Here is a 26,124-nt window from a genome sequence, read left to right on the forward strand (position 1 = left end):
ATTTTAATAAAGAGATTGCTAGTTATAATGAACAAATTCATACCCTTGAAGGTACGATACTTTAGTTCAGATATGATGCAGATGAGTATGCATTGCAAGCGGAAAAGCAGAAGTCATTGATAAAAATCAAAAATTCATTGATAGAAGTCAAATCAGTTCTAAAATCTAATGCGCTAAAGAGAGTTGCCTCTGAAAAGCAGGATTTACTTGAAAAAATTACAGCAGCAAAAATAGTACTTATTGACAAGAAGGCTGAGATTTAGATGTTTACTTTTTCAATCGTTTTGTTTTTCTGATTTCATTATTTCTTTATATATATAAAATATAATATAAATATAAAGTATAACATAAAATATAAATTTAAGTTTTTGAAATTGGCTGTGTATTTTAATGATTGTTGGTTATTTATTTTTTGTTACTTAGTCATTAAGTCATCTATTTATTACAATGTTAAGTTTGATAAATTTATAATGCAAGTATGAAATTCGATTTGTTTCAAGTTAAAATTTTTGAATGTGTAGAGATGTTAGATTATTTTAAATAACAATGTTTGGGCCCTAATTTTATCTTAATTAATTTAGCTAGGTGTTATTACAGTCTTTAAATAAAATAAAAATTTTTTAGTGCCACTTTATTTTTGAAATCCTCCTAAAATCTCCTAAGATTTTTATCCTTTTTTTTTCAAATTTCCTGATTAATCTCCTTAAAAACCTTTAAAAATCTCCTAAATTATCCTAATTTATCCGAATTTTTTCAGACAAAAAAAGTGTGGCCACCCTGCTCGTGGTACTCAAGAAGTTTCTTAAAGTGAAAATTTTTTTTAAGGATACTTTAAATACTGCAGTTATAAAAATAACTCAGAGCTGGAGAGGTTTGGATGTCTAACATTAATAATTATTATTTATCTGTTTGATTCATGGCCTACTATAGTGACAGGCTAAGTAAACATACAGCTTTTAAAAAAACTCTAAGCAAGTTTTTTTATGAAAGCATATGTTTTACCACCTTATTCTTATCAAAGTTTTTCAAATGCTTTCTCAATAAGGTCACTAGTAAAATGTCCATGGCAAACATATACTTATAACTTATAGTTAGTAAATGTTTTACTAGTTCAACCATCCTACAACATGTATGCGAAAAAGCACGAGAAGTATCTTTGGTTAAATTTTTTAGTCTATTACCTTGTTTTTCAGGAGCCATTTTTTCAACCATATCAGCCAAATTTAAAAGAAAGTTCAATTGTTTATCATTCTTTGATGAAAAAAAAAGCACAACATTTATCTCTAATAAAATTATCTTCATAAAGTCTTTTAACATTATTAATTTTAAAAAATTTGATAAAAATAGACAAAAACACTGTGGTGTCATCAATATTTTTAATGGATGAATGAGTTTTTAAAGCAACTACATCTCATCACAAAATACTCTTAAGCAAGTTTTGCAGTTTTATTAACTTTAGTTAAAAAATTGCAGTTTTATTAGGTTTAGACAATTTTACAATTGCATCTTTTTCAAATTGAAAAAGTTTTTTAAGATCTGACCATTTTGCAGTTCTTGAAATACCTTTTGTAAGTAAAACATAGTTCTTGACATTTTCTGTGAGCCAATTGTTGCGAATAAATTTTATTAAATAAAGAAAGTCATATAGAAGGAAAATGTTATCATTAGTGTACCAAGTATTACGGAGAATCTCTGTAATACTTGGCGCACTAATGAATACATTTTCTTTCTATATGGCTTTGTCTCTCTTTTTTTTCTTGTTTAATCTCAGATTAAACAAAAGAAAAAAGAGAAACAAAGTTTTGTTCCAAAAAACTTTTTATTTACTTTGTTATTGTCGCAAAGAATAGCAACAACAGAATTACCACAATTCTTTATTGTTTGCATTATTTGATCATATTAAAAGTTAGGATCTTAACCTGTTACTAGTAATGCTTTATACAAAGACTATTTTTCCATTAAATAAAGAACAAATCACTAAACCCAAAACTGTTTTCGCTAAATCATTTAGAGAATTTACAGATTTACCAAAAATGTTACCTTCTTGATATGTTAACTGTGGTTTAACATAAATTTCATCAATTAGTAGAATAACCTGTCTTTGAGAAATATAACATTTGTTAAAATATGACTTTAAAAAATCATCATCTCCAACATTTCTAACTTTAATGTCAACTTTGTCATCAAAGATATACTTGGTAGTTCGTAATTATCATGTAATCAAGAGTAAAGAGTTCTTGACAATAAAAAGTACTCAACCTAGCAACCATATTGGGAGAATACTTTTTTTCACAACAAACATTAATGAGTTCAAAATTAACATCTGTTTAATAGTAATACTTTTCTTGTGATCAATTGGTAAAGAATTCAGATAGTGTATTGCAGCATAGAGACGACTAATACAGTCAATAATATTCATATGATTGTAAGAAAAAGGTTTTATGGTGCACTTAACACCAAAGTAATAGCTATCAATGGATAAATCATTTTTTATTTTTAAAATAAACTTTAGATCACCCAAGTTGTCCAATATATTTAAACAGTTTTCATAGCTATTTAATATTATTGAGAAGGAAAAAGATATAGTTTCAGACATTATTTTATTACACAAATCTTCAAAAAAAGAAATATCCAGTTTCACTAAAGCCTCCATTTCATCAGATATAGTACTTCTTAAAGATGGCAATGATTTATTAGTTGGTCTTGGTGGTGCCAGTGGAGTTGGAATTTGAGTTATACAGATGGTGGTGATTTGGCCTTTACTTTCTGTAAACTAAAACTTTTTCAAAGTCTTTAGGTCAATGATCTTCACAAATAAAAGTATTTGGGCTATCTGGAATATTATCTCAAGGTATAGCAGTTATCCATCTTTATCGTTCATCCACATTTTTTCATATGGAAGGCAAAAAACTTTCACAGACTTAGTGACATCATAGTTACCTCTGTATCCAGTGACACAATACTTATAAACCATGCATCCAGTGACATAGCACTTAAAAACTATATTCTTCAAATTATTTAGCTCTTAAAAGAAAGCAAATTTAATATATATAAAATTAAAAGACCACGTTCTTTTTCTGGAATGCGCCATATTACAAATTATTAATTTGAAATTTATAAAATTATAACTTGCCTACAGTTTTTTTTAAAGCAGTATGTTTACTCTGTCTGTTGCTATAGTAGGTCATGGTTTGAATAAAAAATTAAAAAGCTGTGGCTTTAAATATTAAATAAAAATGATTGCAATTAGAAAATTTGCAGCTGCACAAGAAGGTGAAAACCATGGGATAGAGTGAGGCTGGGCTTGAAATTGTCACTTGAATTGAATTACATCTAAAAGAGGGCAGTCTTAGGAGAAAAGACAATGATAAAGAACAAAGAGAAAGGTTATTGAGTAAAGAGGATTCTAAATGGAAGCATGTAAAAAAATGGTCAGAGGATTCAAACCTGATTTCAGGACAAATAAATAAGTTTATACATAAGTATATGTCCAGGTCAAGCATGTGATCGTTAGAGTTTTTGTGAATTAAAGCATCACCAATACTGAGATCCGAAGATGAAACAGTTGAATTCAAATTAGTCATACAAAAAGGAAGTAAGTCTAGAAAATTTTGCAAGAGGTAAAACTTAACTGGTTAAAAGTTACTTTAGAGAATACAAATATTTATAAAAGATAAACAACTAGGGTGGTGCTGATGGGTTTTTTTATGTTTAACATTTACGTTTTTAATAATTAGACAACTTGATTCAATCATCAATAGTGTGTAACACCCTATGCTATAAGCTATGTAGTTACCTTGTTCCTGCTAATTAACCTAAAATCATAAAAAAAAGACGGCCTGAACAATGCACATCAAAAACACTAAAAGGGAAACCACTCATGCACAACATGATGCTGTTAATCCTCTGATATTTTACAGCTGTTGATGAAATTAGCCTTTTTACATACTCCTAAAGTATTTAGTCTAAAGTCATAATTAGAGCAAATAAAGTTACATAAATAAAGTTAAACAAAAGTCTAATTTCATCATTCACAAACTATTTGATGAATTTTAAATGTATAATCTTGCTTTGTTCTGAACAACGCTGTCTTCCTGACTATAAAGTTAGTGCCCACATGAAATTTATCTGTCCCAGGGAGAAAGAATTATTATTTAATAAATGGGTTTATATAAATTTTTTTAATAAATATTTAAGTTAATATAGTTAATTAGAAAAATTTAACAAGAAAAGATTTTTTATATTAGTCTTGAGGTAAAAAAATTATTGCCACATTTTTTTTGATGAAGATTTTTTCTATACAAAACTCATTCACTTAACAAATAGTACTATTTGTTATAGTACTATTCGTTATAGTACTATTTGCGAATAGTACTATTCGTTAAGCAAATAGTACTATTCGCCTAACGAGTTATACATATTACAGTTATATATATTACAAAACATTAACAAAAACTAAAAATTTTTAAACACTTTTAAATAAAGTAACAAATTTTCATGATTGTTTTAAATAACAAACATTAAATATAAATTAATAACGAATGTTTAAAAAAATTATATTTAATTTGTTTTATGATTAATTTATTTTATGATTAATTTATTATATGATTAATTTATTTTATGATTAATTTTCTATTTAAATAGTTTGCTTAATATTATAAAAACATAAGAATTTACCTAATATTTAAAAATATTAAAAAAGATCAAAGTTTTCAAAATATTCAACCTAAACATAATTAATAGTTAACGTAAATAATTAATTTTGGATTTTTTTTTTTTTTTTTTTTTAACATCTTCGCTTCCAACAAGGCTGCAAGCAGCCACTAATTAAAGTTGGAAGTTACTGAAAGAGAAAAGATGAAGATTGTAGAGCAAGATAACGGATTGACAGACGACTTAAAAGATTGCAAATTATATGTCAGGAAAGCAAGATGAAGGAAGCGAATTCCAAAGAGCTGATGTTCGAGGAAAAAAACTAGACGAATAAGCGTTTTTGGAGCACTTAGGAACAGTCACAGAAAAAGGATGAGACTTAATTGAATGACGAGTAACACGAGAATGAATTATAGTAGATGGCACAAGAGACGCTAGCTCTTTAGAGCAGTGCCCATTATAGTATTTGTAGAAAAGAAAAAGAGAAGCAACATAACGGCGATGTGATAATGGTTGGAGGTTGGCTGCAAGAGCAGGTCCAACTAACTTTTAATTTTTACAAGAGTTTTAATTTTTCAGCTTTATATTAGTTGACTTTTTTTCATAGCTATAATTTTAATTATTATTTTAATTTCTTAAATTTTTAATTTCTCTTTTATTAGGATTTTTTTTCTTTTTTTTATTGTTTAAGCTTGTTTCTAATTTTAATTTTGTCTGGTTTTTTCAGCGCGTTTTTGAAGCGCTGAAAAGTCATGGTCAAGCTTTTAAAAAAAATGATCATATGCGTGGTCAGGTATCAAGTGCGATTGCACGTCTTTCCTGTCCATGACTGTATAGTTATAAAATATAAATTAAGTATAAACATTTATTAGATGTATCAATATTTATGCAGCCTCAGGCCTTCCCAAATTTTTTAATCAAAACTGCCCTGGTTCCAGTAAAATATTAACCTCAGTTACTAATTTTATAAATTAATTTTATTATAAATCACAAGTTTTTTTGTTGTAAACTTGTTATACTGATGTTTAGGCAGTAACATGTGCTGATGCGTTAGTACAGAGAGTTTCAACTTACAATCGTAGAACATTAGACCTTATAGCAGCATCTTGTTATTTCTACTATTCTCGATCATATGAGCTGGTCAATCGGTTAACAGAAATCAGAGAGTGAGTAAAAACATTTGCATTTTAGAATTGTTGTATTAATAATTTTTTTTGAAAATTTTAAGTTATTTATTTTTATAAATTTAATACTTTTTAAATTTTCAAATGTAAGCGGGGAATGTTGTCAAGGATTTATCTTAGAAAATAAGTTTGGTTGTAGTTTTCTTGCTAATGCCATCCCCCTACTCTCTCCTCCCTACACTTACACTAACACACTTTCTCTAGAAAATTATTGTAGTTGGAAATATTGATGTTAATGAAAACTAGATATCTAACTGTGGAGAAATCTATTTAAAAATTGAAAGATTTTAAATATTAACAAATTGAGACCAAATATTAAAAAAGAGTGAATGTGCTAAAAGAATTTTTTTGCTTTTTTGCAATTGATAGTTAAGTAAAAATATTTTATCATTTGGTATTTTTGTATCATTTAGCTCTTAGATGGGGAAAAATCATACAAAAAAAGTTAACATTTTCCCCTCCATATCCCTGTCCATATCTATCCTTATAACAAATAGGTCTTACACCTTCACCTATCCTTATTGAATTCGCCAAACTCATCTAAATTAAGCAAAGCGACGACATTTAGAACTGAAAAAATTCAAAAAAATTTAGTTTGGTATAAATTATCAATGAAGCATAAAAAAATATTTTAATATTGTTAATAAAATATTTATTGGCTGTAATTTTTTAATGCTCTATTTTTTTATTTAAGAAAATTAATTGATTAAACTTAATTAAACACTTGAAAATTTTACAACAATATACTTCAAGCATTGATATTTTGTAGTATGATATTTTATATACTTTTATATGCAACAAAGATAATTTTTTTCTGTTTTAAATAAGCCATAATATTTTTTTCTGTATTGAAAGTTGCACGATATAAGTTTCTTCACTTTCTGTGACCAATTTGGGTTTATTGAGAAATCTTAAAAATTTGCGCAATTTTTCTCTGAGAATATTCGTGTATTTTGGAGAAGACACTCCACAAATTTTTATTGGAGCAGACTCAAATTTTCTTCCCAAATTGATAATTTAAATTTGTAACTTCAAAAAATGGGTAGATTCAGATATCTTTACATAAATATACAAAAAAGACATAAAATTTTTTATGTAAAGATAAGCACTTACTGATTGTTATTGTCTTCACAAAATGAGTTCATAAAATAAAACAAGCTTCAAGTTAAAATTATCAGAACTTTATTCAAACTAACAAATAAAAAGAATCTCAAATTTTCCAAAGTCACCTGGTTGACTGACAAATGATTGTTGACGTCTAGATTTACCAAATAATAAAATTTTTAATAAACTTAATTAGGAATTAATTTTAACAAATTTAATAAATTTTAATAAAAATTAATTAGGAATTTTACCAAAAAAAAAATAATATTTATCTAATCAGATAATAATATGATGAGATAAATAAGATGAGAATAAGCCATCTTGAAATCATCGCCAATCAAGCCATCTATTTGAAATAAATTTACCTATGATGTTAAGTATCTATGATGTCAAAATGTTTGTGTCATTATAGTCCTTAAAAGCTATTGCTATGTTATCAGAACCATTCAAGATATTTTATAATTTGATTTGTGAAAAAGTCTGTTTGAAAGTCTTTCAAAATTTGTCCATCACCTAAGAGATTATTTATGCGTCAGATGGGACTTAAATAGGCCCAAATAGAACTTACAATTTTGCTTAACAAAATATCTTGTCTATAGATTTTTGTATAGCTTGATCAAGTTATATGCACATTTAGCTTTAGTAGTTGTTATGTTCAGTCCTTTCAGTCTTTTTTTCATATTTATAATGTGTTAGTTCTGGTATCATTTTTGTTCCATGCACTTTTTCGAAGGTAGCATTGTCTTTTTTTAGATAAAGACACCATGCTTGGATAAAAAATTCTAGGTTCAGAGAGCTGTTTTAACATTTCTTTTGTCTCATATTTAAACAAGCGTGTGATTGTTTCTAGCATTTTGTTGACTTTTGCTGTTGCTGTTTAGTTTGTTTTCCCATTTGATTTGATTCATCATTTAGTATTTTTTGCATTAACTTTATATTAATAATGAAAACAATACATGAATTTAATTTTTTTTTAATTACAAGAAAAAACTGCTGAAAAAAATGTATGTGTTTATTACATGAATGAATGAAAAAATTATTTTTTGAATTTTCTTACCATATTAATAAAAAATTAATATTTACATTATAGATATTGTAGTTATATTTATAAGTAAATATATGCATATATCTACATATGTTTAGAGGAAATTTAATATAAAAGCCTGTTAGATGAAAAATGATTTTTTTAAATTTTACTTTTAAAATCTTTTTATAGTTCTAGTTGACAGTTCTATTGTAACTGGTAAGTTTTTATAGTGTTTCCATGACAACTTACCTCTTCCTTTGTAAGTGGGTCATATATAGGGATTATAAACTTTTATGAACTAATTGAAAATAATTTTTGAGTGAGTTTACTCTCTGTTGTGCTTTTTGTACTTGTACTATTGCCTGATATTAATAGACTATAAGTGAATCGACCAAGAGTACAAGTGAAAAGATCAAAACCACAAGTAAAAAGGTCAAGACCACAAGTAAAAAGACCAAGATCACATGTGAAAGCCAGTGCAAAAGTTTTTTTTTAGTTTATACGCTAAGTTTAAAACCAAGAACAAACAGCAGTTGAAAGGAATATTTTTCTATTTGTTCTTTATCATCTTATTTTATAAGGCATTTAAAAATTAATTTTGTTTAAAATTAACTTTGAAATAGAAACCTCAATAAATGATTGCTGCTTAAGACATTTGTTTATTGCCATACTAACAGGAAGTGCTGTGGAAGTTCTACAGTGGTGTTTGATTCAGAGGTTCATTTCACTAAAGATTCACTCTGCCATTGCTGCTCTTTTGCATCAGTTTATGTGGTTTCTGTGTTGATCTGTTTAACTATTTTTTTGCATAGGATTATCTTAAAATGTTAAGAGTTATATCTTTTCAATAAAGATTTGCTTTTCTTGTATAGTAAAAATTTATAAGCAAAAATCTATCATTATTTCAATCAGGTTTTTCAAATTCAACCATTAGATATTATTTTTTAGTAAAAACTAGCTGTCTGAACCCATAAAATACTATTCTATTCTATGCCGGCCATTTCTATACTATTCCTTATTTCAATATTTTTTAGTAAGTGGTATAAAAACTATGCATATTTTCTACCTTTTAAAGTTATGTATAAAAAAATAATATTTAATATAATTAATTTAAAAATTTTTTTTATGCTTTGGTAGTCATTGCGCGAACCATTATTTTTTAGAGGTTGGGACATTAGTACCCGAAGCGGGTATTCTAAATAAAATTTAGAATACTTGATTGAAATGTGGTGATTAATTACAATCTGAATAAAAAGTTAAAAAAACATTTAGAATTAGACTTAAAAATACGTAGAATAATGAACTTACCATGGCTCTTATTGTACAAGTCATTGTCTCTTCCACACTGACCATTTCTGCACTTATTTTTTATATAGTCGTTTTATTTCAATAATTTTTAGTAAGTTGTAGAAATCAAAAATCTGTCCTTTATTTTGAGTTAATGTAAAAATAAACTCAAAATACAATAGGAATTTTTTTTTAATTTTATTAACTTATTATTTTAAAAATTCTTTAAAAGAAAAAAGCTTTAAAAGCTTCTTTAAAAAAAAACGTGTATGAAATTTTTTTCTTTATAAATTTTCTATTGAGTTTTTATTAAATATTTCTACAGACCATCCGCAATTTATTAGGACCTTCGCCTTGTTAATTAATTTCGAAGAAAATAAAAGTTTAAATGTAAAATCTTTTTTCCTATATAAAAAAAAAGTTGTCCCTTAAATGTGTGTTAAACTTGTGCAGACTTGACTAATTACTTAAGTACATTAATAACATATCTCATAATGCGACATATGAGCAAATTTATATCGTTGCTTTGATGTTAATAGAAATTTTTTTTAAAACTCTTACCTTTTTGCTTGTTATAGTAAATAATATCTTTATATACGTTATGTATATAAATAGATTTTTAAAAATATTTTGTTTTGTATTTTAGAAAATTGGAAAAGATTTAAAAAATAATAATGTGCAAGCGACAGGATTTGAATCCTTTTATTGTACTTTGGAAGCGCAACAAGCTAACCACTTAGGCCATTAAGCCACACATTAATCTGCCAATTTTTAACACTATTTAATAAATAAAATACAAAAGAAGTAATAACTTTATAAAATGGCAAATAAATGCTATAAATCAAAGTTAAGGAGACATTGCTGCAATGCAATTTTTAAATAAAAGTTAAACTTTATAAAAGAAAAAATATCTATAAAACTTCAAAAATGTTTTGTTTTGTATTTTAAAAATCCAAGCAGATTAAAAAAAAAAAGTGGAAGCGTAAGGATTTGAACCTCGGCAGTTCACTTCAGAAATGCTGTGAGCTAACCACATCAGCCACTAAGGCATATTATCTGATAAATGTTTTAACACTATTTAATAAACAAAAGAATTAAAAACGGCAGTTAAATGCTTTAAATCAAAATTAAGGAGATGTTGCCGCAATAAATTTGCAATAGCTTTTTATATAATTTTTAATATTACAAAGTTTGAAGCTTGCACAAGTTAGATACTTGCAAAGACTTTCGTTCACATTTTCTTATAAAAAAAGTTCTGCAACTCTTTCTCATCATTAACTGGGATGAAATGGCTGCCATAATATTATTATCTAATAGATATTTCATTCATATCTAAAGGATAATTTTATCAAGATATTTAAGATTTATTTTATTTAACAAAAATAATATTTAATTAATTTTTATATTTTTATAAATATTTAAGTTTGTTTTTTATATTAAAAATTGTTTTATAGATTTTTGCATGCAAGGTTAAGAACAACAACCCTGAGACATGATATTGATGGTCAGGTAAAGTTCTTTTTTTTTTAAATACATATAGTATTAGATTTTTCTATCATTATTAATACTCTTCTCACACACATTGTTTTATTGAAACATTGGTGTTGTTACAAACTTTCACTGTAGATTAACAAATTTATTTTTTTAATTATATTAAAAAAATAAATTTGTTATTCTAGTAGTATTCTCACATTGACAAACAAAAAGAGTTATATTGAAGTGATGCGGGGCTTGATTTTGAAAAAACATATCTGATATGAACCATTGCTAGTGTGGTTGGCAATAGATAAAATGCAAGACTACCAGTGCAATTGATCACAACATCATCAAAAGTGTGAAGAAAAGTAGGTTCATTGACAGCTGACATTGACATCATGACAGCTAAACTTTAAAAATTCAAAAAGATCACAAACTCACAGTCAAACCTTAACATCACAGTGATACCTCAACATTACAGTAACACCCCAACATCATAGCGACACCTCAAACAATAAGAAATTGCATCAGAGAACAAGGTTATAGTTGTAGAACTCCAAAAAAAACTTTATTGAACTGTTAAAATACTGGTATTTGAAAAAAATTTGTGGCGAAATAAGTTGAAAATACAGCCTCATCTCATCAGATGGAGCCCAGAAAGTGTGGCAAAAATACGAAGATGCTTATAAATTAAGTTGTTTGCATAGTACTGTAAAACATAGAGGAGCAAAATGTGATGGTTTTAAAACATAGAGGAGCAAATGTGATGGTTTTAAAACATAGAGGAGCAAATGTGATGGTTTTAAAACATAGAGGAGCAAAATGTGATAGTTTTAAAACATAGAGGAGCAAATGTGATGGTTTTAAAACATAGAGGAGCAAAATGTGATGGTTTTAAAACATAGAGGAGCAAATGTGATGGTTTTAAAACATAGAGGAGCAAATGTGATGGTTTTAAAACAGAGGAGCAAAATGTGATAGTTTTAAAACATAGAGGAGCAAATGTGATGGTTTTAAGTTGTGCGAGTTAGAAAGTAATGGGGAAGTTGATGTTTGTAAATGATAAAATGGATGCTTCAATTTACTGTAAAATTTTTAAAGCCAACTTGGCATCATCTACTAAAAAACTGAGAATAGAAAATGATTTCATATTCTAGCAGGGAAAGAAGCCAAAACATACTGTTAAGAAAATGAAGTTATACTTTGATACAAATAAGCTTAATGCTTTGAATGGCTCTCAATATCTCAATCTCAAAATCTTTTATCCTATAAAAAATTTGTTGGACAGAGAAATTGCTGACACTAAGACATTTTGAAAGAAGTGATAAGTGCATGCGATAATATAACAACATTAGGGATGCAAAATTTGGTCAGATCCATACCAAATAATCTAACTAAGGTTATCAAGACTAAAGGAGGCCCAGCTTGATATAAATTTCATAGTGTTTGATTAATTTGATATAAAAAAATATATAAAAAATGATAATGCATTTATTTTTAAAAACTTGACCTTTTTTTAATACAAAAAGTATATATTATTTGTATGTCCAGATAAAATCTATCACTTATGAAACTTTTTAAAGCAGTTTCTTTTATTGCTTACACATGAGAAAATTTTACAAGTGTTACACTTGAAAAATGGGCTGGCTTCAATCTTCTTTTTTAAACAGACTTTTGTTTTCCATTGTGCTCAGGCCAATAAATTCCAAGATTTTCTTTATGTGTTAATAGCGCTACCTAATAATTTGACTTTCTTCTTTTGTTAGTATTAAGACTGTTGGAAGGAAATGATGACATTTGATTGCCATGATTTGGTGGCTTTCCTTTTATAATTAAGGATTGTGCAACTGATTTTCAAAAGTCAAAAAGGCTGATATTTTCATTTTTTGTAAACATTATAAACATTACATATCGTTCAGTTTACAAGTCCAAAAAAAAATGTGTTGCCACCACTTTTTGGATCTCCTAGAAATGCCACACTACGAACAAAGCATATCAGCTTTATCAACACCTCCCATAAAGGTGTTATAATCTTTTACTGTTTTTGTATCACAAATTATTGATACTGTTCCATCCTTGTTCTTTCTCGTTATTTTTTATCTATGTTCCATGATAGTTTGAAATGACATGAACAGGTTTGTTATCCTTCCATATAAAAACTACAATTCCATCTTTTGATGTTCAATAAACAAAGTTGCCTTATTTATTTTTTATATAATCTTCTGGTAGATACTTTCTTTTTGTATGTAAAGTTCTACAACTTTAAACTTGAAAAGAGACTAATTATTCCATAAGTAGAACATATTTAAAATAATTATGTATAAAAAAATTCATAAATTACTTTTTCTTCTAAACCAAAATATTTATGCATAGTAGGTAATGACAATAAACTTCAAACTTCTAAAAGTAGCCATCCATATCTGCTAAAGACTGAAGTTTATAACTTCATTTTATTGGTTTCATAGGATTGTATTGCTTTAACGAGCTGCACCCTTTGAAACGATTCATCAATACTAACAAAACATAATACACTGTATAATTCAGCAAAATTGTTCAAATTCAAGCTGTCAATTAGTGGTCGCATTTTATAAAGTTTATCAGTATTGGTATCTGGAACTGCGTTATTGTCATTGACATAAATATTAGAATGTATCTGGAACAATCTATTCCGAGATAATGCTTTTGAAATAAGTGAACAAAATGGCAATAAACGTTCAGACAAATCTTGTTTGCTATTCCAATAATGTTTCCATGATGGTAATTTGTGATATCCCATCACCATGTTATTCCCCATAAATGCAAACAATTCAGTTTTTGACAGAAACTCTTTTTTATACTTAAACTTCTTACTTTTTAAAAAGATGGAATCCATTGTTATCAAAATATCTTAAAAAGTAATCAACTGGTTTTTGGCAGTTAGCAAAATGCGCTTTGATAGATCCTAAAATATAAATGTAAAATAAATTGAAGTTATGTGCCTAATTAATTATGAAGAACAAAAAGTAACACATTTTAAATGTTATTTGGTAAGTGAATGTAAATTTGTTCTCAATGAATTTTCTTTTAGATGAAAAATAAACAGAACAAAAAAGCATTTTATTGAGATAAAAATTAAAGTTAGTATTTATGCCATTAAATTGCTAATAACGTTGGTTTAAGATACATCAAACAATTCATACATCAGATACAGTCAAACAATTACAGAGATGAAATCAATATTTTCGAGTTTCTCAACCACAAGTGAATGGTCATATAGCCTTAAGTAAACTGGGATATATATGTCTCGTCAGACCACAAAGATATCTAAATTATTTTGTAATTTTATTTTTATGTCTTTACATTTTAATTATTCCCCTACTAATACAGGACGCATCGATAGCATTTTTTTCTTTCCTGTATGTTTTATAAAATGGATAATTTATAATAACTGTACAAATAATTTATATTAATAATTGTATAGTTAGTTTATAATAAATGATTGTATAAATGTTAACTTATAATAAGTATAAAAAAAAATTTAATACAAATAATTTAAATTATTATCATAAATGTTTGATATTTATTAATAAAACATGGTTAATTTATGTTTAAAATATTTAAAATATTGAATTATTATAATTAATATGTAATATGCTTCATTTGTAATGTATTTAGATTTATTATATATTTAGGCATTACTTTTGAATTTGCTGTTACGCAATTATATCCACTACAATTTGTATGATCAGGTTAAGATTTTTTTTTTTTATAGTGACTGCAAGTTTATATTTTAAGAGCTTTGTTATGCTTTTATTTTTACAACTGTGTTGGTTCATAAAAATTAAAATCCTAAGAGATTTCAATTTTTATGAACCAAGGAAGGGGGGATTAAGAGTCACTGTTTCTCTGAAGAAACAGTGACTCTTAATTTCCCCTCTTAATTTTTTTTGGAAAAGATAGCCAGCAATTGTTAAATATGAAGTTAAAACTGTTACCATATTCAAAATAGCCATATGAAATTTTGTAGTTGTTAATTTTTAGCCTGCTAAATGTATTTTATAGATGTTAAAAAATGTAAAAGTTTTGCCATAGGTTTTTATTTTTATACTTTTCTTTTGTGGTCTTTAATTTTCAAATTTAGAGTTTTATAAATATTTTTCAGAATTATTTTTCATAGGCTGACAAGTTAGTTTCTAAATCTATCTTTCCAGAGAATGCTACTAACAATGAGTGGGCACGTTATTTATACTATTTAGGTAATAATAATTGATTTCTTTGGTAAATCTATCACCTTTTTTTTTTTAAAAATGTTTATATGTTTTTTGTTGTAGGGTTAATTAAAGCAATACAACTTGATTATTCTGAGTCTCATAAACACTTAATGAATGCCATACGAAAAGCTCCACAACAGGTAGCTGTTGGTTTCAAACAACATGTAAGTGTTTTTTCCATATCCTAATTTTTAAAACAATTTTCTTTTTATTTATACAATTTATTTTGTTAACAGTCTTTATAACATTTTTGTTAATAAATTACGCTTAAAAAGAAAATTGCAAGAAATCGAAAAAAGCTATTAAAATACAGATTAAAATACAATTATGTTAGTCGATAAAAAAAACCATAGTTTAAAAAAGTCAATTGATTTAAACATAAAAAATGAAGAAAAAAAAATTACAGATAGTTCGAAATAACTAATTAACCTAATACTAAATGTAAACTAAAAGTTTTACATTTAGTATTAGGTTAATTAGTTCACTAGTTCTAATTAACTTTAGGTGTTTGTTAATAAACCAAAAAAATGCTTTATTGCTAGTTGATAATCTATCCGGATCTCCAGGGTCATATCTTAGACAAGCCTTAAAAAATAAGTTTTAAGTTATTTAAAATTTCCAAAACAAATTATTTATCGAGTTATTAACAAAAAACTTGCTTTTTTTAATTTTTTTTTTTTTTTTTTGAAGGAAAGTTCTAAAAACGAAAACCTAATCTAGTTGCATAAATCATTTAAAAAACTCTGCAGTTAATGGCACAATTATTCTTTAAACCAAGTATTTTTGATAACAGGATTTACTAAGCAGGTTTGTGAGATCATTATTACCTCACAGTCAGAAATAAAATTACATAACAAAAAACAAAACAAAAATAAGCAAATGTATATCTCCATAAACAAGTTATTTATATCTCCATAAACAAAGTATGTATATCTCCATAATTAAATTGTTTTGGTAAGTTTAGTTTACTCTAAACTCGTATTATTTAATTTGAATACAACATCTTTCGGAGGTTTGGGATCCCTTTAATATTAAATTAGTTAGAGTCAAATTATGCTTTAATTAGTTATATTAACATTGATTCAGATTTAGCTATAATTTTTGAAATTAAAATCAAAACTAATGTTTTGATTTTAATTTCAAAATTTTTTTTTATTTCACTGATTTTTATTTATATGTTTTCTTTTTATAACTTGATGTAGGTATATAACTTATGTCGAAAATGCAAAACTTTATGGATTTTGTATATGTTTTATTTATTTTGTATATTGTATATTATTATGGATCTTTATTTTGTATAACTTTAATGTTTCAAGAATATATATTATATTAGGAGGTTTCAATTTTAAGTTGAAAACCAACACAAAAAAGTTAAAACGGTTTATAGTTTGTTTTCTTACTTTGACATTAAATTATATAGACAAAATTATTTTATAATGCAGGGTCAGGTCCACTGTGGGTCACCAACAAAAGGTTTCTACACACCTTGCATAAGTTTTAACTTCAAGTTAATTTTTAAGTAAAAATTGTATAAAAATGCATCATATTTTTATAAGATTCTTGCAAAGTATTTGTTGAAAAAAAAGTACTTTTAAAAATCAGAATTAAACTATTTTATGTGCCTGAATATGTTGACACTTGTTGAAAATGCACTGTGCTTAAAAAAAATTCGTTCAGCATAATTACAAGGCAAATTTTTACATCCTTTTTGAAAAAAAAAAAATAATTTTCAAGTTTTTTGCAATTATAGGATTATTTAGTACATTTATTACTAGTTTTTTGCCATCAATATTATTCTTGCATCAAGTTCTAACTTATTTTTAAAATGCAACATAATAAATTGGACAAAATAGTTAATAATTGATGGTTTACGCTCAACCAATGTTGAACAATATTCAATGTTTACTATTTTGAGCCCTGATAATTATTTGTGTATTTTAACGGAAATAGTACATATTTAAAAAAATATAAAATTATATGAAATAAGGTTAAATGATACTACAACAATTGTACCAATTTACCACATTGATGGTCATTAGAATATTTTATCTCATCTGTTGACATTGTTGTTGCAAAAGCAAACTTTAAAGAGTTATAAAAAGTTGAAAAAAAATACATTATTAACAATGAATGATCATTTTTACTCTTAGCAACTGTAACGATTGAATGAAACATTGATGTTTAGCAATTGTAACAATTGAATATTGTTAATGTTTGTTATTAAATTATCTTTAATTCCACCTCTCTTGTATAGTTCAGACTTTGTCACCTCACCTAAAGACAAAGCCGAATTGTTTGCTAAAAACTTTTCATCGATATCATCTCTTGATTCCACTAGTTGCGTTCTACCTGATATTGCCAACAAACAGGTTGATCCATTGCTTGACATTCATATCACTCCAGCATCTGTATCTAAAGTGATTTCCTGCCTAGACTCTTCTATAACTTGTGGCCCAGACAACATACCTGTTATTGTCTTGCAGGAGTGTTCTCTGGAGCTGTCATCTATACTCTCAAAACTATTCAACAAGTGCTTATCAGAGTCTTGTTTTCCAGCCTGCTGGAAAGCGGCATCTGTAATTCCTATTTTCAAAAATTCTGGAGAGCGATCTGATTCGTCTATCTACCGTCCCATAAGTCTTCTTCCTATAATTAGCAAGGTTTTTGAATCTTTAATTAACAAACACCTAATTTCTCATCTTGAATCTAATAACTTACTTTCTGACCATCAATATGGATTTCGATCTTCTCGTTCTAAAGCTGATTTGCTAACAGTAATAACTGACAGGTTTTATCGTGCATTAGATGAAGGTGGAGAGGTTAAGGCCATCGCCCTTGACATTTCAAAAGCTTTTGATAAAGTTTGGCATGCTGGTCTTCTCCATAAGCTTTCTTCTTATGGTGTATCTGGCAACATATTTAAGATCATTGAATCCTTCCTTTCCAACCGTAGCATAAAAGTTGTCCTCGATGGACAACACTCTTCTTCTTATTCTGTAACTTCAGGGGTTCCTCAAGGTTCTATCCTTAGTCCTATACTTTTTTTAATTTACATTAACAATCTTCCAGATATTCTCACATCTAAGGTGGCATTGTTTGCTGATGAAACTACCATTTATTCTTGTCGTGATAAGAAACCAACACCCTCTGATTGCTTGGAGGGGGCATTTGAGCTTGAAAAGGATCTCACTTCTGCTACAGCATGGGGCTCACAGTGGCTGGTGAACTTTAATTCAGATAAAACTCAATTTTTTTCAGCCAATCGTTATCGCAATAATTTAGATCTTCCTATATTTATGAACGGTGATGTACTCGATGAGTCACCAACTCTTCATCTTCTAGGATTAACTCTTCCAATCTTTCTTGGAAACCATATATTAAATCAGTTGCAAAATTAGCATCTGCTAAAGTTGCATCTCTTTATCGAGCTCGTCACTTTCTTACTTCGGATTCTATTCTCTATCTCTATAAATTTCAAATCCAGCTTTGTATGGAATACTGTTGCCATATCTGGGGCGGATCTTCTAATGATGCTCTTTCTCTTTTAGACAAGGTGCAAAAACACATTGTAAACATAGTTGGACCTGCTCTTGCAGCCAACCTCCAACCAACCTCCAACCATTATCACATTGTCGTAATGTTGCTTCTCTTTCTCTTTTCTACAAATACTATAATGGGCACTGCTCTAAAGAGCTAGCATCTCTTGTGCCATCTACTAAAATTCATTCTCATGTTACTCGTCATTCAATTAAGTCTCATCCTTTTTCTGCGACTGTTCCTAAGTGCTCCAAAAACGCTTATTCGTCTAGTTTTTTCCTCGAACATCTGTTCTTTGGAATTCGCTTCCTTTATCTTGCTTTCCTGATTCATATAATTTGCAATCTTTTAAGTCGCCTGCCAATCGTTATCTTGCTCTACAATCTTCATCTTTTCTCTTTCAGTAACTTCCAACTTTAATTAGTGGCTGCTTGCAGCCTTGTTGGAAGCGAAGATGTTTAAAAAAAAAAAAAAATTTATTAAACATTTTAAAAATAAAATTGTTTACAATCAAATTATACTGTTTTTAATTGTTATTCAATAGTTTTTCATCTATTTTTAACATTTATTTTTTTTAACCACTAATTTCTGTAAAGTCATTTAGTTTTTGAATAAACATTAAACATGGATTATAAAATGCCATTTATGATAAAAAAAAATTCACTTTGGCTTCTCTTGTTTTTATTATAAATAAACATGAAAATGTAATAATAATTAATAGAATGAACATAAATTTGAAAAAGTATTAATAGTTATCTAAGACATTTTAGTTTTTTCTTCATAAAAGATTTTATCTGATATGCTTGCTTCTATTCTTTGCAGGTTAATAGATTGGCAGTTGTTGTTCAGTTGCTGTTAGGTGAAATACCAGATCGCAAAATATTTAAAGAATCAATTCTCAAGAATACATTAGTACCATATTATCAGCTTACACAAGGTGTTACTTTATAAGTGTGGTTTATGGAATATTTGAAATTTTAACAATGCATATTTAATAATAAATTGACATATCAATAACTGTATAATTATATATAATGATGAAATAAAGTTATATATAATAATGTATGCGAACTTGGGTGATTCATATTTAATTGATTTTTAAAATTGAACTTTCACGTCAATTACTTGGACTATTTAGTTGTACATGTTTTATTGTGCATGTTTTTGCATAAGAAGTTATTAATTAAGGTGTTTAATTTCAAAAATTAATGAAATAAGAATCGTCTAAAGTTGACATAATAAATATATATTTTATATAAATACTTACTTTTGGTGGTTTAGGTTGGCATTTTTTAAAAATATTTTTTACATGTTATTTTTCAAAATGTTGATTTAAATCCAGACAGTTTTTTTTTAAGGTAAAAAAAAAACAAAATAAATAATTATCAGAAACAACCAAATAGTTAATAATATATAAGACAAGCTTTAGTATAAAGAAAAAAGACATTTTTAATGACTTATTTATGAAAAAAATTTGAGAATAAATATGCAAGTTTTATTACCAAAAGAGCAAAATCTCAAGTTCATATAGTGATTTATCAATGATATTCCAAGACCAATCATGTTATATAAATAAAAGCTAAATAAAAAGTTTATTAAAAATAATTTTTTTTTTTAAGAAAAAAAAAAATTAAAAAAAATTAATAAATGCTAAATAAGAAATTTATGAGTTTAAAAAGAAATGAGATGAAATACGTAAACAAAAAGAGAGATTTATAAATCATAATGAGAAAGGAATAAATATGGAATTTATTGTAAATAAATCTCTACAGCAAGCTAGAACAAAATATTTGCAACGAGGTGTACCATCAAAGTCATTTGAAGATCTTTCAATAGAGTCTAAGAAAAGAAGGTTGTCAGGGATTACTGAAGTTACCTCAGAAAACCTGTTTACTGCAGAAAACTTTTATTTTTAACAAAGAAGCACAATTAAAAGAAACTAACTGTCAAAGGGCCTTAGATAAAAGTTGCACATTATTCCCTGCTTACAATTATATTGTGAAAATAAAGTACAATTATTTTTGTGATTGCATTCCAGATTCTAGAATTGTTTCATCAGACTACACTATTTCTGTTAATCTTCAAGAAATAATGGATAAAACTGCAAATAGAATTTTTAAAGTTGTTGATAAAAACTACCTGAGCAGAAAATATTAAACAGAAAACTGAAAATGAAGAGGGCAGACTGCTAGTTACTGTTGAAAAATCTTTGTTTATTTTGTGTACAATATCTATGCAACATAAAGTACAGCAAATTGATGTACATCTACCCAATATTGTTACTTTATTGATAGATTAAAAAATGACTTTATTCTGCAAATTTATTCTGCAACTTCAATAAAGCTGCTGTTTGTTTTGCTTCGAAAATGATTATGTGGTTTTTTTTTTATCTAAACATTTTAAAAATGACGTTCTTGTTTATTGGGATTTATTTATTGAATATATATATATATATATATTTATTTATTTATATAATATTTAATATACCACAATCTACTTAGAAACTATTTGTAACAATGAAAAATATATCATCAACACAGCTTGCCTTTAGGATCCCTTTAAATGATTCATTAAAAAATCTCAAATTATCATGGAGAAATTTGAAATTTTGAGTGACTGTTTTAGGTCTTTGCTTATTTGTTTTGCATATAAGAAGTTTCAAACAATTTTTTTATATAATATTTGCTAGTAATGTCTCCCTTTTCAACATAACCCAAATGAACAACACCTGATGTTTTGAAGAAGATGTTGAACATGTTTTTCGGCTGAAACCTGTCGCATCTTACTATAGTTCTTGGACTTTCACCTTCACCGACCCAACTAACATTAGCCGACTTGTGTCCAACTTGTCTAAAATAAAACCACGACTCATCCCCTGTAATAATATCACATAGTCTCCATGGGTCGTTTCTGAAAAGGGCTAAATTTTCCTTATATGCCTCAACTCTATTCTTGCAATTTTGATCAGTTAACTCGTGGGGTATCCAACGTGATGTTAGTTTTCTTTTTTTAAGTGCGTTGTGAATGATTTTGTTGATTGCAAAACGATTAATCGATGTCAGGGCTTCAATTATATCATGTGTTGCATGCAGATTTTCTTCAATAATGGCTCGCACATGTTCAATATTCTCAGCTGTATACGTGGTTTGAGGGTGCCCTGAGCGAGGATCATCTTCGAGACTCTCTCTACCATCTTTAAATAAAGTAGCCCACTTGGCAACTGTACTATATTTTGGAGCTTGGTTACCATGAACTAAAACCAACTCATCGGATATGGCTTGTGCTGAAACTCCAAGTAGAGCATGGGTTTTAATATATGCTCGATATTCGAATTTTTCTATTTTAAAATTTTTTTTTTTAACGTATATAATAAAATTTAAATAATTTTTTTAATAAACATTCAAAATATTTCAACAAGTACTTAAAATGTTCATAATTTAACACAGTTTAAAATGATATATAAATATTTAATTATTTCCTGTCTCATTGTATCTTTACAGATGAATGTCAGTGTATTCTACAAATAGTGTACTCAATGTTCTTAAAGAACAGAGCAATAATAAATTAGTAAAAACACTTATCTAATTTTTTTCTTCAACAGCTTGTTTCTCCATCAGTAGGTTCATCAGGAAGATGAACTTCCTGACGCTTCCTGATAAACCTACTGATGGCGAAACAGGCTGTCGAAGAAAAAAATTAGGTAAGTGTTTTTACTAATTTATTATTGCTCTGTTCTTTAAAAACATTGAGTACACTATTTGTAGAATACACTGACATAATTTATATATATATATATATATATATATATATATATATATATATATATATATATATATATATATATATATATATATATATATATATATATATATATATATATATATGTATATGTATATGTATATGTATATATATATATATAATGTATATATATATATGTATATATATATGTATATATATATATATATATATATATATATATATATATGTATATATATATATATGTGTGTATATATATATATATGTATATATGTATATATATATGTATATATGTATATATATATGTATATATATATATATATGTATATATATATATATGTATATATATATATATATATATATATATATATATATATATATATATATATATATATATATATATATATACATACATACATACATACATACATACATATAAGACTTCCCAGCCTAGTTCTAAAATAGTTTCCTTGGTTCTCATAGCAACATGGGGTCAAGCATTGTCGTGCTGCAATATGACTTTACGGTTTCCATGACCCGGTCCGGACCTTTTTTCTAAGATTTTTTCATTCAAACATCTCAATTGTTGCGAGTAGCGTACAACATTAATAATTTGCTTCGGTTTCAGCAGTTCATAGTATATTATACCTTTCAAATCTCACCATACGCTAAGCATTACCTTTTTTCGATGAATATTAGGTTTAGGTGAAGCAGATGCTGATTGACAAAGACTCAACGACTGTTTTTTGTTGGAAGGATTGTCATAATAAACCCACTTTTCATCACCCGTTACAATTTTCCAAAAAAAGTCCTTTTTTTTGTACTTAGCCATATGAGAAATATAGGTGCTCAAAAGTTGCATTTTATTGTTTTCAGTCAAGTCATGTGGGACCCATTTTCTGACCTTTTGAATCTTTCCCATGTCGTGTATCATCTTAAAACAGTTGAATGATCAACTCCAAGTTGTTCTGCTAATTCTTGAGTCGATTGCCGTGGGTCTTCTTCGAGCAATTCCTCTTAATTGTCTGTTTCCAGTTCCTGTGGCCTTCCTGAATGTTCTTTGTCCTCAAGATCAAAATCTCAGCTGCGAAACTTAGCAAACCACTTCTGGCAAACGCGAACATTTAAAGCATCCACACCGTAAACAGAACAAATCGCTTTTGTTGCATTTTTACCCTGTCGAATTTTGTACAACGTGCAATGTCTAAAATGTATTATTTCTATGGACATTTTCTAAAAAAGAATTATATATATACAATGTTATTAAAAAATTAGAATTTAAAATTTAAAATGTGCAAAAAAGGTTGCTCTTTCAACTAATATATGTTTGCATTTGCACTACGCATGTGCATCATATTTGACTTTGAAATTGTGCGAATTTACTTTTTAATTTAATTTACTTTTGCCCCAACCTAATATATAAAATAGTAAAAAATCAAATTTTTTTTCATTTTACACTGTGTTTCATTTATAAAAACTCATCAAAAATGAACAATTCATTTCTGATGAGTCTTTATAGATAAAACACAGCGTAAAATGAAAAAAGTTTGATAAGTTTCTACTACTTTATATATATATATATGTGTATATATAATGCAATCTGCATGAGTCTGCTAACAGCCAGTTATCACAATTAGTTAATTTTTTATTAGCTGTTAGAACTGGTAATTTGTTGCTGTTTAGTCAAGTTCTTGAACAACATAAAGAAAAGTTTTTGCTGGAAAAAACTTACACTCTTATCATAAGGTAAAAGTTAAAATACATTGTAAAGGTTTTTATTGAATGTAGTTAAACAAATGCATGGAGTTTGTTCTGTGGTCAGAATCATTTGCATTTTCTTTTATATTTTATTTGTTTTTATTTTTTATTTTTATTATTTTTTTATATTTGCAGTTTATTTGATTTTATATTTTTGGTTGTTAGGTTACGCCATAATGTTATTAAAACAGGTATCAAAATGATAAGTTTATCATATTCACGCATATCACTTGATGATATTGCTTTTAAATTGGGTCTGGATTCTGCTGATGATTCTGAATTCATTGTTAGTAAGGTAAAAATCTGTAAAGTAAAAATTTGTTTGTTTAAAAATTTTTATGCATATTTAAATAATGATAAATTGAATAAATTATAAGCTTATGAACATAATGTGTAATGCCCTTATATATTTTGCACACTTTTAAAAGTGTGCAGAATACGTAAGGACATTACACAAATTATAAAATGTGTGCAATGAATTTTAATTTTTTTTCAAACAAAAGTTGTCAATCCATTTCAGATATACTCTGGAAAAATATTAATGCTTTAAGAAATTATCTTGAGGTGCCTCTAGACCTTTGAAAATTCAATATTATAAAAAAAAGTTTTTTTAAAAGTATGTCATTTGGGTCTCAAATAAAGATAGCTTATATAAAAATTTCAAAAATAAAAATAATTTTATAAAAAACAAATAAAAAAATTATGAAAAAAACTTGCAAAAATACACATTTTTTATTTTTAGTTAAAATATCTCATCTTATGCAGTAAAATCAAAAATATTTATATTTTTGTAAAATGATTATTATTTTTGAATGTTTTGCTTCATTTGAGACCCAACATGACATATTTTTGAAAAACTTTTTTTTTTTGATATTAGGGACCCATTAAATTTTCAAACATTTTGGGACACCTTAAGAAAATTTCCTAGAGCATTGATAATTTTCCAGAGTATTTCTGATATGAATGGCAGTCAAATTTTGACAACTGCAGTCAAATTTTGATGTTTTTTTGTTAAGATAAGAACTATAGATTTTTACAATCAACCAAGGTAGTAACCAAGGTTACAAGTTGCCTTTTAGAACTTTAATAGGATAGTTACAATCATGAGTCAAAAGACCAAAATTAGTTTTGTTTATTTTATAATTTCTACTGATTAAACACTTGTTGAAGGCAATTGAGATGAAAATAAAATGTAAAAATATTTTGTGTAAAATCCTAACAAGGTTTTTGTATGAAAACATAGTAATTATGAAACTGTTGTTAGCAAAGCATTTGTAAAAAGCTGTTTTACTCCATAAAAAAACACATTAAAAAACGCTAAGTATTTTAATTATTGAATATGTTTAATTATCCAATTTCTTTTCTATGTTATTTTCAAACTTATCTCTATTTTGTCTGAAGGTTTTCAAGAGTTTAATTTGAACTCAATTGCAAACAAATAACTAACATGTTAAACTTTCAAAACATTTCTCTCTAATTTATAGTAATTTGACATAGAGTTATCGGAATTTTGTAATCTCCTTTAAAATTTTTATAATGGCAAAACAATTTACAAATATTTACAAAAAAAGCATGTTTATATTATTATACCAGTAGAAAATAGCTTTTTTTCACCTTTACATCATTGCTTGATTATAAATCTATCAGAACCATGACCACTACTTGACTCATAACAATAGATAGCTAAATTAGGTTCCTACTGGAAGCTAAACTAAATAATGTCCATCTAGTGGGTGACTTACAGGCAGCTAAAAATGTTGAGCCTGCTCACTGGCTGGTTCCATGACAGCACTTGCATCAAATAACTTCTTTTTTTTTTTGAGGGGGGGGGGGGGAGTAGGTATGTACAAAATTTGGTCTAAAATATTTAAATGATCTCAATCATATAAAATACTTAGGCAATATTAAAGAATCTAAGGCATTTGTGGTAAAATAATGTAGTTATTCAAAACACCTCAACCAAGCAGAGAAAAAAACACCTTTTTAGTTCACTTTAGAATCCATCTTTATTGTCTTGTTGTCTCCTCAATCCTCCCTACCCATGGCAAGGTTATAATCCTGAATGAATTAAAGGTGATGAATGGCTTAGTTT

General features: G+C 27.0%; 1 protein-coding gene across 1 annotated transcript in view; it reads left to right on the top strand.

The window, feature by feature from the left end:
* The window catches only part of LOC100205064 (26S proteasome non-ATPase regulatory subunit 3), a 56,494-nt gene that overhangs the window by 8,508 nt on the left and 21,862 nt on the right, over window positions 1–26,124 (top strand). The window contains exons 4-11 of the mRNA XM_065810175.1: window positions 5,683–5,819; window positions 10,710–10,764; window positions 14,403–14,459; window positions 14,888–14,966; window positions 15,042–15,145; window positions 19,341–19,455; window positions 23,927–24,020; window positions 24,198–24,327. Of these exons, the coding sequence (XP_065666247.1) occupies window positions 5,683–5,819; window positions 10,710–10,764; window positions 14,403–14,459; window positions 14,888–14,966; window positions 15,042–15,145; window positions 19,341–19,455; window positions 23,927–24,020; window positions 24,198–24,327 (771 nt within the window). The remainder of the gene's footprint in view (window positions 1–5,682; window positions 5,820–10,709; window positions 10,765–14,402; window positions 14,460–14,887; window positions 14,967–15,041; window positions 15,146–19,340; window positions 19,456–23,926; window positions 24,021–24,197; window positions 24,328–26,124) is intronic.

Source organism: Hydra vulgaris, chromosome 11 (genome assembly GCF_038396675.1).
Source record: "Hydra vulgaris chromosome 11, alternate assembly HydraT2T_AEP".
Lineage (NCBI taxonomy): Eukaryota > Metazoa > Cnidaria > Hydrozoa > Anthoathecata > Hydridae > Hydra > Hydra vulgaris.